The 15,508-nt window shown below is 46.3% G+C and overlaps 1 protein-coding gene across 1 annotated transcript in view; it reads left to right on the top strand.

Annotated features, from left to right (window-relative positions):
- PCSK6 (proprotein convertase subtilisin/kexin type 6) overlaps positions 1–15,508 on the top strand; it is a 101,037-nt gene that overhangs the window by 47,242 nt on the left and 38,287 nt on the right. The window contains exons 7-11 of the mRNA XM_056866094.1: positions 912–1,084; positions 2,232–2,444; positions 4,722–4,822; positions 9,243–9,346; positions 15,023–15,140. Of these exons, the coding sequence (XP_056722072.1) occupies positions 912–1,084; positions 2,232–2,444; positions 4,722–4,822; positions 9,243–9,346; positions 15,023–15,140 (709 nt within the window). The remainder of the gene's footprint in view (positions 1–911; positions 1,085–2,231; positions 2,445–4,721; positions 4,823–9,242; positions 9,347–15,022; positions 15,141–15,508) is intronic.

The raw sequence follows: 15,508 nt of genomic DNA, 5'->3' as shown, positions 1-15,508 counted from the left end.
TTGTAATAACAATAGAAAATATAAAACATACCATTAAGTGCAAGGTGATACAATTACAACCACTCCGGTTTACAAACCCTCCAACAACATATAACACAAACTATATACAGACTGGTTTTTTTTTTTTTTCAAACCTCAGTGGCTCAGACCCTGAGAAAAGTTCATAAAGCGGATATTTCTTCTTAAATCTCGCTGCAGCCAAAGATTTTAGCAGCGGAGTGACCCTACATGCTAAATTTTTTAGCTGCAGCGAGATTTAAGAAGAATTATCCGCCTTGAACTTTTCTCAGGGTCTGAGCCACTGAGGTTTGAAAAAAAACAACAGTCTGTATATAGTTTGTGTTATATGTTGTTGGAGGGTTTGTAAACCGGAGTGGCTGTAATTGTATCACCTTGCACTTAATGGTATGTTTTATATTTTCTATTATTACAAATTTTGAATGAGAGTCTTTATACTGTGGTTTATGCTTGCTAACTAATGTTACAGTATAGGTGATAGGTGGTTGTAATTGTAATTGTATCACCTTGCACTTAATGGTGTGTGTTACATTTTCTATGGTTATTACAAATTTTGAATGAGATTCCATATACAGTTGTACCTGGAGGTTGGCAACCTTAGCTCTTAACCACGACACCATGCTGGCTTCGAGTTGCTTCTTCAAGAGGACCAAGAAAACCTTTTGCAGCTGAATTGCGGGGAGGGAAAGATGGTCCAAACAATCTGGCAATCCTGGGGTTTGCCAAGAACCTTTAGGGCAGCTTCTCCATTCATGATGTGTGCAGCCTTTTGTTCCTCAGGCGCGCCTCGAAGCAAAAGCCCTGGAGGGCCACCCCTTCGCTCTTCCATCAAAGCCACCGAAGTCTTAATTTCTGGATTTTAATTTCCCTCTTTCGGGATGTGTGTGCTTTAGGTATCCGCATGCTAGACGGGGACGTGACGGACATTGTCGAAGCGAGAGCGATCGGCGTCCGCCCAGAGTACATTCACATCTACAGCGCCAGCTGGGGGCCGGACGATGACGGCCGGACGGTGGACGGGCCCGGACCTTTGACCAAGCAGGCATTTGAGCAGGGCATTAAGAAGGTATGCATTATCATATGCAGGACGATTATGCCCCTGCTCTGATGGGAGTACTGAGACCCTTGAGCACGTTGTGTTTGAATGCAAAATTTACAACAAGATACGAGAAGCCATTCTTTCTGTATTATCGGACCTCCCAGGGCGATCCAGAGCTTTTAGTCTTTCTAACATGCTCTCAGACAAGGATATGGAGATAACTTTTAAAGTGGCCAGATTTGGGTGGCAAGCAATGAGGATCAGGCATGCATTGGTCGAACTTAATGGTTGAGCAATTTTATATTTATACTAATTCCAAACATGTAATATTTTTTAATTAAGCGCTTAGCGGCTTTTATGAGTGAGAGATTGTAAGATGTTATAGGGGCTCACACTTGATGCACTTTTATAAGTGTTATGTCATGTATGTATATCTGGTATGTTTTTATGCTGGTCTTGGACCGTATTAAACTCTCTTTGTACTTTGTAAGAAGGTATGGGAGACCTAATAAGGCTTAAGAGAGCCAGCGTGGTGTAGCGGTTAAGAGTGGTGTTTTGGAGCGGTGGCCTCTGATCTGGAGAACCGGGTTTGATTCCCAACTCCTCCACATGAGCGGCGAAGGCTAATCCGGTGAACCAGATTTGTTTCCCCACTCCTACACACGAAGCCAGCTGGGTGACCTTGGGCTAGTCACAGGTCTCTTCTAGTTCTCTCGGCCCCACCTACCTCACAGGGTGTCTGTTGTGGGGAGGGAAGGTGATTGTAAGCCGGTTTGATTGTTCCTTAAGTGTTAGAGAAAGTCCGCATATAAAAAAACCCTCTTCTTCTTCTTTCTTCTCCTTCTCCTTCTTCTTCTTCAACACATCCTTAACTTGGGACCCCGTTTTGTATGAGACTTTGGACATAACTACACACGTAGAGTTGCCAAAGACATTTCTAGGCAGGACTGGGTCAGGCAGAACCTGTTTATTTATTAATTTATGTGTGCAAAGTATTAATATCCTACCCTTGAAGCATTGCTTCTCTTTGCCAAATCTCCATTGCTGCAGATTCTCTCTTCTAAAGGTTTTCATGAAAATATGTTCAGAGATCGGAGGGGGAGAAGGTATAAATATGACGGGCCAAGCCTGCCCCATAACTCGCTCTCTTCTGTACCTTTTGTTTTTTTAATAGGGCCGCAAAGGGCGGGGATCTATTTTTGTCTGGGCCTCCGGAAACGGGGGCAGAGAAGGGGACCACTGCTCTTGCGACGGGTACACCAACAGCATCTACACGGTCTCCGTCAGCAGCACCACCGAGAATGGCAACAAGCCGTGGTACTTGGAGGAATGCGCGTCCACCCTCGCCACGACCTACAGCAGCGGGGCTTTCTACGAGCGTCAGATTGTAAGTCGAGGCCGTGGCTGTGCCCAAATCGTGACTTAGGATGTGGATTCTCCAGTTCAAGGCCCTCCAGATCAGAGACTGGAGTAGGACTTTAGTTGGACTTTAGTTGGAGGTGAAGCCTTTTGAAAACCCACTTGTGTTGTGCAGGCTACCGTTCCATTATTTATACCAGTGGGTTCCCAAAGTGGGCAGTACCACCCCCTGGGGGGGCAGAGGAATTACCTGGGGGGGCACTAAGGCAAGGGGGCAGCAGGGGAGCGCGAGAGGCGGGCCCCTTCAACTGTGTTGTTCACTAATTTACAATAGATCAAGCTATGGCACCATGCTGGCAAATTTGGTGGAAACTATCAGAATTTTTTTTCCGCCAGACTTTGAAGAGCTGGTACCACCGGATCAAGCTCATCAGTTCTGTTGAATCAGTTTCAACTAACAATCCTTAATTTGATTTTGAATAGATGTGCAATTAATTGTTAGTGTTTTGAAATTTTATTGCTGTTCTCTTCTTTAGCGCGTCACGCAAACCCCTGTTTTGCATGATGCTTTTTTATCAGGTAGGGTAGGGGGCACTGAGGTTGAGTCTGTGGAACCGAGGGGGCGGCAGCCCGAAAAAAGTTTGGGAACCACTGATTTATACCAAGCTTGGCCAATCCAGAGACTTCATTCTCCCTTCCAGTAGCATGGGCTTTTGTTGCCAGTCATTCTACAAGGATTCTGACATAGTCTAAACACCCAGCCACTCAATCCCTTAGGGTTTTTTTTATTTTTTAAACCCAATTATTAGATTGTTTTTAATTTAAGAAATGTCTAGGCTAGGCAGCCAGGCAGCACTTATTTGTGCAAAATGTTAATAGCTGACCGTCTCTTTATGACTAGACAGCATATAGAGCATACAGTGTGAACAGTAAAATGACAATACACTGACCCTTAGAGGCCTCATGCGTCCCATAGTAGAACGGCCACACTAAACATTTCCAATCAAAACAGAGGGGTAAGTTCATCAAACCCCTAAAATGGGCAATAAAAAAGAAAAGAAAAGGGATCTTTAGAAACGACAACCTCAATCCACATCCAAACAGGATGGGTCAGTGGAAACTAAAAGGGGATCTCAGAGGCTTTAGAGCACTGGTTCCCAACCAGGGGTCCATGGACCCCCAGGGGTCCGCGAGAACTAAATTAAGGTCCGCGAAACAAAGTTATAAACCCATAATAAATTAATATTTTCAATTAAAAGTTCTCTATTATAAACATATATATTCAAATATTATTCTAAGTTTAATGTTTAACTAACAGTTATGATTAAAATTTATTTTCAAATTGTCTGAATTTTTATTTTGAACCTTGGGGTCCCTGCACCGAACAAAAAAGTCCTAGTGGTCCCTGGTCAAAAAAGGGTTGGGAACCACTTCTTTAGAGAGTCAACAAAAGAATGGGAGCCAGATAAGGTTTTGATTCCCCACTCCTCCGCATGGGCGGCGGGCTCTAATCCGGTGAACCAAGTTTGTTTCCCCACTCCTTCACATGTGCGGGACAGGGGACGTTGAAACCATCGCACATGCACTGATACATTGCCCATTCTACCACGAAGTTGGATCGAAGCTTATTTCCCCCCTACTTGGTAAATTCCCTGACGCGTCAGTTGCGCTTTTGGCAAAGAAGCTCCTATTAGGAGAAGACCCTCAGCTTACGCTGCAGACTGCCAAGTTCTGCGCTGTTGCTATTATAATACGCAGAGCTTTATTAGAGAATGATTGTTAGAATATTTTTCAGTTTTATCAATTTTAATGTGATAATTTTAACCAGGGGTTGCTTTTATTGACCTTACACCTTTATGTGTACGGGCGGTCTGTGATTCTGCGGTGCAAAACTATTGTGTCTGGAAATTTTGATGTGTTGGCATGTGATTGGTCAGTCGACTGTATTAATAAACTTGACTTGACATGTGAGCAGACTCTAATCTAGAGAACCGGGTTCGATTCCCCACTCCTCCACATTGGGCGGCGGATTCTAATCTGGAGAACCGGGTTCGATTCCCCACTCCTCTACATGCAGCCTTCTGGGTGACCTTGGGCTAGTCACAGTTCTCTTCTAACTCTCTCAGCCCCACCTACCTCACAAGGTGTCTGTTGTGAGGAGAGGACGGGAAGGTGATTGTCAGCCGCTTTGAGACTCCTTAAAGGTAAAGAAAAGCGGTGAAAAACAACCAACTTTTCTTCTTCTCCTCCTCCTCCTCTTTCTTCTCCTCCTCCTCCTAATAATCATATCCACATTTGTCATTAGGTTACTACAGACCTGAGGAAACGCTGCACAGACGGCCACACAGGGACCTCCGTGTCTGCCCCCATGGTGGCAGGAATCATAGCTTTGGCGCTGGAGGCAAAGTAAGGGCATTTTTATTCCTTGTTTATAAATGGGTTTCTGGGGATAGTTTCAGGGGGGCAGCCAGGTTGGTTTGCAGTACAGCTTCAAGATTCGAGTCCAGTAGCGCCCTGAAGACCAACAAGATTTCCAGGGTATAAGCTTTTGAGAGTCATCGCTCCCTTCATCAGATACAAGTGGGATGAAGGGAGCTTTGACTCTCGAAAGCTTATAACCCGGAAATCTTGTTGGGTTTTAAGGTGCTGCTGGACTCAAATCTCGGTTGCTGGGGAAAACGGATACAAAGAAAAGGGCAAGATTGCTGTCGTTTTGTTTCCCGCCTGCTGTGGAATTCCTGTGCATCTTCTGTGAAGTCCGGGGCATATTCTGGGCTGTGTATCTGGTTGGTATTGCAGGTGTCTGGTAAGACTGTTATTGCTGGGTGGTGCTCCAAATTATCCTGCAACTCTCTAATCTTCCGAACTCATTTATTCTGCCCTTTCTCCAAGGAGTCTGGGGTGGGATGTCCCTAGAAATCCTGCTAAGCATGCAGGCCAACATCAACCCATGGTATTCCCCCCTGCTATGTAGAGGTATGCCACCTCTGAACATGGAGGTTCTGTTTGTTAATTTGGTCCCCTTACGTTCTCTGTTCCTATGGGTTGCTATCACCCTGGCGGGTATGTGACTGACAGCGTGGTGTAGTGGTAAGGTTGGTGGTATGAAGCGGTGGAGTCTGATCTGGAGAACCGGGTTTGATTCCCCACTCCTCCACATGAGCGGTGGAGGCTAATCTGGTGAACTGGATTTGTTTTCCCACTCCTTCAGGCGAAGCCAGCTGGGTGACCTTGGGCCAGTCACAGTTCTCTTAGAGCTCTCTCAGCCCCACCTACCTCACAGGGTGTCTGTTGTGGGGAGGGGAAGGGAAGGTGATTGTAAGCCGGTTTGATTACTTCCTCGAGAGGTGGCGAGCGCTCCTTCCCTGGAGGTTTTTAAGCAGAGGCTAGATGGCCATCTGTCAGTGATGCTGATTCTATGACCGTAGGCAGTTCATGAGAGGGAGGGCATCTTGGCCATCTTCTGGGCATGGAGCAGGGTCACTGGGGTGTGCGGGGAGGAGGTTGGACTAGATGACCCTGGTGGTCTCTTCCAACTCTATGATTCTGTGATTCTATTATTCTTTCTTAAATGGTAGAGAAAGTCGGCATATAAAAGCCAACTCTTCTTCTTTGTGACTGACAGTCGTATACCCATTTCTGTTGATAGTCATGTACACATTGGGTTGATGAGAACCCATAAGAACAGAGATGTCCATTTAGCTATTATGGGTAATCACCGCTGAAGGACCTGTCCTCTCCTGAATACCCTTTATCTACACTCTGTCTTCCATTGAAAAGATGAGAAATTGACGGGAGTGTCACCCAACGTTCTCAATTTATTTTTCCTTTCCAAATTTGGCAGCCTGTTTTATTTTTTACAGCGGGGAAGACGACGACGAACTCCAAGCGCAAATGTCACACTTCCTTTAGTACATCCATGCTGTGACGGCTGCGTCCCTCGCTAATGTATTGCCGGCTGCTGTGAATTCACAGCGGCCGAGACAGTTGGTTTCATTATTGTGACGGAGGCTGAGAAAATGTCGCGCCAAGGCTTCTTCCCCCCCCCCCGCACAATCTCGTCCCTCTACCCCAACCCTGTGTTTCAAGATAAATTAGCTCCGTTTTGGAAACTCTGCCTTCTGTGAATGCCTCTGGAAGAGAAGCGTTTGTTACAAATAAACGAGAGAGAGACTTAGGTCTGTAAATTTGGAAAGCGTTTTGTTCTCAATAGAAAACAATCCGTTAAGTACCCGGGATGGACCACGTTAAATGATGCTGAGTGGTCCCCGGTTTTGTTTTGTGGCCAGAGAGGAAATGAACTCAATTTTGGGGGGCTCAGTGCTTTGATATAATTATAAATCAGAGTTTGAGATGCTTTGAGGGACACCCGTGGAGCGAAAGAACATAAGATAATGCAAAAGCTTGGAACGACAATACTTCGAAGTGCTTTGACTTTACAAAAACATAGTTGGAGGTTAGTATGTTGGTTCTGCTGACTCTGAAACAGAGGAAAAAATTTAAATCTAACATAGGGGTATATGTGGAAATCTTCATACACTTGAGAACCGTTGTAGTGGTTGGCATGTCGGACTAGGATCTGGGAGTCCCAGGTTTGAACCTCCACTCTGCTACAGAAGCTTGGAGGGTGGGTCCTGGGAGTCAGTCACAAACTCTCAGCCTAGCCTACCTCGCAGGGTTCTTGTTGTGAGGGTAGAGTGAAGGAGGGGAGAACTAAGTCAATAGCCCCGTTGAGCCCCATTAGGGAGAAAAACAGAGTGCAGGCATCCCTTGTTTTATTGCACTTCACTTTATTGTGCATCGCAGATATTGCGTCTTTTACAAATTGAAGGTTTCTGGCAACCCTGCGTCGAGCAAGTCTATTGGCGCCGTTTTTCCAACAGCGCATGCTCGCTTCATGTCTCTGTGTCACGTTTTTTGCCATAAAGTATTTTTTAATTAACGTATGTACATTTTTTTAGATATAGCGCTATTGCAAACTTAATAGACTACAGCATAGTGTCGCACGAATTTTCTATGCACTGGGAAACAAAAAACTTCATGCGACTCACTCTAAGGGGATATTCGCTTTGTTGCGGTGGTCTGGAACCGAACCCACACTATCTCTGAGGAATGCCTGTATAAAGAAAGAAATCAATGCTATTGCACACTTAATAGACTACAGCATAGTGTGGGCATAACTTTTCTATGCACTGGGAAACCAAAAAATTTGTGCGACTCGCTCTAATGCGCTATTCGCTTTATTGCTGCGGCCTGGAACCGAACCCACAATATCTCCAAGGTATGCCTGTATAAATATAGAAAGCAATGAATTTTTCTCCCCACATTGTTCCTTCCCCTGAAACGATGCCCTTTTGAAACTAGAAACAATTACCTTAGATTGCACCCCTTTTATGTATCGCTTTACTCTGCTCTGGTTAGACCTCGCCTAGAGTACTGTGTTCAGTTTTGGGCACCGCAATTTAAGAAGGATGTAGACAAGCTGGATTGTGTCCAGAGGAGGGCAACAAAGATGGGGAGGGGTCTGGAGACCAAATCATATGAGAAAAGGTTGAAGGAGCTGGGTATGTTTAGCCTGGAGAAGACTGAGAGGGGATATGATAACCATCTTCAAGTACTTGAAGGGCTGTCATGTAGAGGAGGGTGCCGAGTTGTTTTCTGTTGCCCCAGAAGGTCAGACCAGAACCAATGGGTTGAAATTAAATCAAAAGAGTTTCAATCTAGACATTAGGAAGAATTTCCTAACAGAGCGGTTCCTCAGTGGAACAGGCTTCCTCGGGAGGTGGATGCATCTTGGTCATCTTCTGGGCATGTAGTAGGGGTCACTGGGGGTGTGGGGGGAGGTAGTTGTGAATTTCCTGCATTGTGCAGGGGGTTGGACTAGATGACCCTGGTGGTCCCTTCCAACTCTATGATTCTATGTGGTCCTTTGAGGTCCTGGTTTTCACATGCAGCAGAATGGGGAAGTAAATCTTGCGGTGGAAAGAATGGAGTTGTCCCACTTCAGGCTGGAGTTGAAGGATCACATTGGTTTTTTTTTAATGTTTTTAAAAACAAACAGCCTTGCAAATAGAAATCCAGCAGAGCAGGCTGGGCTGATGCGCTAGGTCTATACTTGCGGGGAGGGAGTTTTTACATGGAGGAAAGCGAGAAAGTGGCATTTCCTTTGGGCTCGTCACCTTGATCTGCCCCACAAGTGTTTATAATGCCTTCTGCATTAAGGTAAAGGTAAAGGTCCCCTGTGCAAGCACCGGGTCATTCCTGACTCATGGGGTGATGTCACATCCCGACGTTTACTAGGCAGACTTTGTTTACGGGGTGGTTTGCCAGTGCCTTCCCTTCTGCATTAAGACCCTTTTATTCACCTTGTTGCGATCCTTACAATAGCCTAATAAGGTAGACCAGGATTATTATTCCTATATTGGGGGGAAGGGGGAAGTGAGGCTTAGGGCAAGTGACTTGCCTAAAGCTGACAAATTCATTTCGTGGCAGAGCTGTGATTTGAACTGGGACCCTCCCAGATCTCAGCCTGCCGTACATTTCCTAAGCACATACACCCTCCTAAGTCAATGGACCTCGGAAGGAATAACACAACATTGCTTATGAATGCTCTGTCAGTCCCTTAGCCTTCGAAGAGGCATGTCACTCAAGATCGGAAATGTTTTCCGTGAAGCTCCCATCATTACCAAACCCCCAAACTGGCGAGTCTGTTTAAGGGTTTTTCTGCTGGGTATTGTTCCTTTTCGGGGAGCTGTTTCAATCGCTGGCCACGATTTGCTGTCGAACGCCGATTTTAACCTGCCTCCCTTTCTCCCATTCTGTTTAGCCCTTTGCTAACCTGGCGCGACGTTCAGCACTTGCTTGTGAAAACATCTAGACCAGTACATCTCTTAGCCCCAGACTGGACAACAAATGGCGCCGGAAGGAAAGGTAAGGCCAATGCAAATGCATTTGGCAAGGGTTGTTTGCCTGGAAACGGGGAGAGAATGATATCGTTTGGAAAACTGCGTCTATCAAAAACGGAAGGCGATTTGAGATAAATTTGGAGGGACATTAACAGAAAACTTGATGACTCTAGTTCACTTTGAGAGCCCGCGTGGTGCAGTGGTTAAGAGCGGTGGTTTGGGGCAGTGGACTCTAGTCTGGAGAACCGGGTTTGATTCCCCACTCCTCCGCATGAGCAGTGGACGCTAATCTGGTGAACCAGGTTGGTTTCCTCTCTCCTCCACATGAAGCCAGCTGGGTGATCTCGGGCTAGTCACAGCTCTCTCAGAGCTCTCTCATCCCCACACATGAAGCCAGCTGGGCGACCTTGGGCTAGTCACAGCTCTCTCAGCCCCAACTACCTCACAGGGTGTCTGTTGTGGGGAGGGGAAGGGAAGGTGATTGTAAGCCGGTTTGATTCTTCCTTAAGTGGTAGAGAAAGTCGGAATATAAAAACCAACTCTTTTTCTTCTTCTAAGTTTAAATTTCTTTTAGGGTTTCTCCACACTTGGGATGAAACTGCAGTTTTCTGGGTGTTCACAATAGTGGCATCGCTATTAAATTCAATAGCGGTATTGCTGTTAAAATGGATTCCTTCCCTGGCCTCGGTGGCATAGTAAATGGAGAGAAAACAGCACACAACCTAAAAGCAGTGTGGAAGAAATTTGCCGAAGGAAATAAGTGGGATGAAAATGGTCTTCCTGCTGCGCACGAAAATTAAGACACAAAAGCATATTTGTATGTTGCAAAAAAATGCTTCTTAATAGGAATCCTTGGAGACACTCAGTGTCCAGCTGCTGTCTTAAAGCGTCACCATTTCCGAGCCTGCAGCACTAAGAAAACAATTAATAAAGCACTTTAGAGCTCTTATATATACATTATCAGACCCTTCCTTACAAAAGGCCTGTAAGTTTGGTCCGTTTTCGGGCTGAGACAGAGCGGTCTTTTACGCATGGCTATTTCCCTAGCCGTCACCCCTCCGACGACTTCCAGTCTTTGTGTTGATTATGCATGTCGTTCCCGACTATCAGAGGTCGCCTCGCTTTCCCCGCGTTTTGCCCGCGTTTTCAAATTCGAGATAAAACAGGTCTCTGAAAATGCGGGGGGAAGTGCGGAGAAACGCAGGGGGAGAGCGAGGCGACCACTGACGGTCGGAAACGGCACGCATAATCAACACAAAGACCCGTAGTCGTCGGAGGGGTGACGGCGAGTGAAGCAGCCATGCATAAAGGACCAGTACATCTCGGTCCATTCGTAGGATGTCGATTGTAGGCTTGGAAAGCCTCGTTTTGCCTCAGGGTTGTGCGGGGAAGAGAGAGGCTAACTCTCAGGCCCCGAAAGTGTGTCGTGTTGTGCGAAGCGCTGAAAGTGCGTCATGTTAATTCCTCACCTAACTCCTGACAATTTGTCTCCCGTGGCAGCCCATTTGTTGGAAGGGAACAAGCAGAAACGTATGAAGCTGCCTTGTGCGGAGTTGGGCTGTTGGCTCCGATGGGCTGCGGCTCTTTGGAGTTTCAAACAGACCAGGAAGGTGATTGTAAATCGGTTTGATTCTGCCTTAAGTGGTAGAGAAAGTCGGCATATAAAAACCAACTCCTCCTCCTCCTCCTAGATCGAGAGGTTTCTCTCCTATGGCTAGATGGTCATCTGTTAGCAATGCTGATTCTATGACCTTAAGCAGATCATGAGAGGGAGGGCACTTTGGCCATCTTCTGGGCATGGAGTAGGGGCCACTGGGGTGTGGGGGAAGTAGTTGTGTATTTCCTGCATTGTGCAGGGGGTTGGAGTAGATGACCCTGGTGGTCCCTTCTAACTCTATGATTCTATAATTCCTTTCTCCACAACAGACACCCTGTGAGGTAGGTGGGGCTGAGAGAGCTGTGACTAGCCCAAGGTCGCTCAGGTGGCTTCGTGTATAGGAGTGGGGAAACAAATGCAGTTCACCAGATTAGCCTCTGCTGCTCATGTGGAGGAGTGGGGAATCGAACCCGGTTCTCCAGATCAGATTCCAGCGCTCCGAACCACCTCTCTTAACCACTACACCATGCTGGCTATAAGGAGGCATGGTTCTGCAGGGCGGAGGATATGGGTAGAGAAACACGACTGACAAATATATATATAGGGTGAGAGGGTCTTTCATGTTTTCCTGAACTGGCACTCAGCTGCCCTCGACATTCTGCCTCTCTTGGAGGGCAGCGAGTTTTCTCAGTCCTCATCAAGATAGTTCACAGGAGGAAAGGAGGCGTCTTCTTTAATTTAGAAAGTTGCATTTTCAGGAAGGACTAGGGAGTTCCTCGAGCGCGATGCAGCTCTCGCAGCTGACCGGTTTGATTTTCCTGCTTTCGCGATGAGCACCAGTCCCCAGGTTTTCTATTAGCGACAGTAATTTATCCCCCTGTCCGCCCTCCCCTAGCACTCATGGGATTAAGGTATAAATCCAAATCAATATCCTCCAAAGTTTTCTCCGCCTGGAGCTCGCCCATATCCATTTCAAGAAGCTCTTTCTATTACCAGCCCTGCAGATGTGTCAAGGAGCGGTTATTGGCGCTTCTGAGGTTTGATAATCCCCTTCGAAGCCCCCCTTATTTTTATCAATGGGTATTTGCGAGCTCTTGTCTGTCTCGGCAGCCAAAATCCGAGCAGCGGCGAAAGGCGCCGAGGAAAAGAGTTTTGGGGAAGGCTTTGCACGAGTGGGTGGCGAGATCTGAGAAATGCCTGCTTTAATTTTGGCTGTGCTAGAGGTGACAAGACATTGTCGAGGTTTAGAACGAGCCCTCTTCAGAATTAAATTCCGTCTCCCGTGTTAGCTTTCGGTGACCTGACAGTAATCCTCTTTTGTAACAACTAATGCATCTAAAAAAGAAACTCCCATGGTTTCTGGGTTTTTATAGGGAGTGTGTGCACGCAAAAAGAGGAACCTTATACAAATGCCCTGCTCTTGTGATTCTAGGGCTGGGTGCGTTATAATTTGTTTTCCTGTTTATTTATTTACTTTATTCATAGCCTGCCTTTCACACCAGGGACTCAAGGGAGATTACAAAAATGACGTAATCGGACAGCATGAGAGAGCCCGCCTTGTCCAGTAGAGCGTTAGGCTAGGATCTGGGAGACGCAGGTTCGAATCCCTGCCCTTCCATTCAAACTTGCTTGGTGTCCTTGGGCCAGTCATACACTTGTACAAGTGTTATAATAATAATAATAATAATAATAATAATAATAATAATAATAATAATAATAATAATAGAAAACGTTGTTTTTATATGCCGACTTTCTCTACCACTTAAGGGAGAATCAAACCGGCTTACAATCACCTTCCCTATGCACAACAGACACCCTGGGATGTAGGTGGAGCTTAGAGAGCTGTGACTAGCCCAAAGTCACCCAGCTGGCTTCATGTGGAGGAGTGGGGAAACAAATCCAGTTCACCAGGGTGGCATCCACCACTCATGTAGAGGAGCAGGGAATCAAACCCGGTTCTCCAGAGTCCACCACACCAAACCACCGCTCTTAACCACTACACCACGCTGAAGAGGGATCCATCCCCACTCAGTTTACATTATAATGCAGAATCCCCTGCACTGAAAGTAGTAGCTTAAGAAAAGTTACGCCATTCTAAGCCCATTGACATCTGTGGACTTCTGCAACTTTCTTTGGGGTGGCACTGTAGGCTTAGACAGATATTAAGCAAATGTTTATTTAATGCCCCTTGCCATGTGACTTCAGAAGATTCTTTCATGCTTTAGAAGTTTCTTTAGAATATTAAAATAACGACATTTTATACAGGTTGAGTATCCCTTATCCAAAAATCTGATATCCAAAATGCTCCAAAATCCAAAAATATTTGAGCCAGCGGTGTCCCCTATGCAACCATGCTAGGGTTTCCAACCTCCAGGTAGTAGCTGGAGATCTCCTGTTATTACAACCGATCTCCAGCCGATAGAGATCAGTTCCCCTGGAGAAAATGGTCGCTTTGGTCATTGGACTCTATGGCATTGAAGTCCCTCCCCTCCCCAAACCCCACCCTCCTCAGGCTCTGCCCCAAAAACCTCCCGCTAGTGGTGAAGAGGGACCGGGCAACCCTAAAGCATGGCCAGAAAGGGTAATAAAATGGCACGTGTGCAGGCTGGTCGTGCCAACGGCCGGTTTCCCACAATGCCAAGATCTACGTGCATTACTCACTGTGGGGTTCTTTGGCCCCTGGCCCTCTCCATAAATGAATTTTGTGTTTAGACTTGGGTCCCATCCCTAAGGTATCTCCTTATGTACATGTACATATTCTAAAATATGAAGAAATCTGAAACACTTCTGGTCCCAAGCTTTTTGGATAAGGGATACTCACCGTGTTTAGTGTTGTCAGTGTTCAAAGCATTTCACATACATTATCTTAAAATCTTCTCAACTGCCCTGTAAGGTAGGCGAGTCTCATTGGGACCCTATTTCAGAGGAAGGTGTGAGTCTAAGAGAGAACGCTATCCCTAAGGCCATCGAGGAAATCCATGTCAGAGGTAACATTTGAACCATTGGCTGCTGGTTCAGCCCCGGTAGTGTACCAGCTCATACAGCTGTTGGGAAGCATGTATGTTTTGAAACAAGGAAAGTTGTCAGCTAGAAAGCCCAGGAGAACTTTCTAAAATTAGCCACTGTGCGAATGGAGTTCAATGAATATGCACCAGCAACCCCATAACTGTGAATTTCTCTGTTTAGCATATTTAGCGCTGATTCTATTTCCCCAAGCATGCTAGAGAGAGAGAGAGAAAGAGAAAGTCATAGAATCATAGAGTTGGAAGGGACCACCAGGGTCATCTAGTCCAACCCCCTGCACAATGCAGGACATTCACAACTACCTCTCCCCCCCACACCCTCAGCGACCCCTACTCCATGCCCAGATTTTGGAAAGATTTTTCACAAGTGTACAGGTTGCAACTCAAAGCAGTATGGACTCTTCCATCAGGAGAGAGGATAGGTTTCCTTTGGTTTTACACACAGCACCAAAAATGTGCAAATAACCTTCTGGGTGGTGGGGATTGTTTCTCTCCCCCCCCCCTTTAATAAACAAGGGGATGGAATCATAGACTCATAGAGTTGGAAGGGACCACCAGGGTCATCTAGCCAACCCCCTGCACAATGCAGGAAATTCACAACTACCTCCCCCCACACCCCGAGTGACCCCTACTCCATGCCCAGAAGATGGCCAAGATGCCCTCCCTCTCATCATCTGCTTAAGGCCATAGAATCAGCAGATGGCCATCTAACCTCTTCTTAAAAACCTCCAGGGAAGGAGAGCTCACCACCTCCCGAGGAAGCCTGTCCCACTGAGGAACCGCTGTAACTTAGAAAACTCTTCCTAATGTCTAGACAGAAACTCTTTAGATTTAATTTCAACCCGTTGGTTCTGGTCTGACCTCCTGGGGCAACAGAAAACAACTCGGCACCCTCCTCCATATGACAGCCAAGTACTTGAAGATGGTTATCATGTCCCCTCTCAGTCTTCTCCTCTTCAGGCTAAACATACCCAGCTCCTTCAACCTTTCCTTGTAGGACTTGGTCTCCAGACCTGGCACTATCTTCTTTGCCTTCCTCTGGATACGTTTGTTGAGACAACTGTTTTGTTTTTCCCCCCAGTTAGCCATCTGTATGGCTTTGGCCTTGTGGATGCAGAAGCGCTCGTTGTGGAAGCCAAAAAGTGGAAGACTGTCCCCACACAACATGTTTGTGTCGGAACGTCCAACAAACGACCTTGGTAAGTGTTAATGTGGCTGAGACCCCTTTTCTTCCCTCACGTATGTAGATCGTTCTTTGGGATGACTGAAAGTTCATTACTCGTTATTTTTCCCTGCAAAGCATCCTAGATGCTTCATGGTACGGACTCAAAGTGTCTAATCTGTGTACAGTTCTGGTCACCACACCTAAAAAAGGATATTGCAGAGTCTGAGAAGGTGCAGAAAAGAGCAACCAAAATTATCAGGGGACTAGAGCAACTGCCCTATGAGAGGCAGTTAAAATGCTTAGGGTTGTTTAGCTTGGAAAGAGAGGGTTAAGGAGAGACGTGACAGAGGTCTATAAAATTACGCATGGTGTTGAGAGAGTGGACAGGAAGAAGCTTTTCTC

The sequence above is a fragment of the Euleptes europaea genome, chromosome 20 (assembly GCF_029931775.1).
Source record: "Euleptes europaea isolate rEulEur1 chromosome 20, rEulEur1.hap1, whole genome shotgun sequence".
Classification (NCBI taxonomy): domain Eukaryota; kingdom Metazoa; phylum Chordata; class Lepidosauria; order Squamata; family Sphaerodactylidae; genus Euleptes; species Euleptes europaea.
This window is presented reverse-complemented; position numbering and strand designations above follow the sequence as displayed.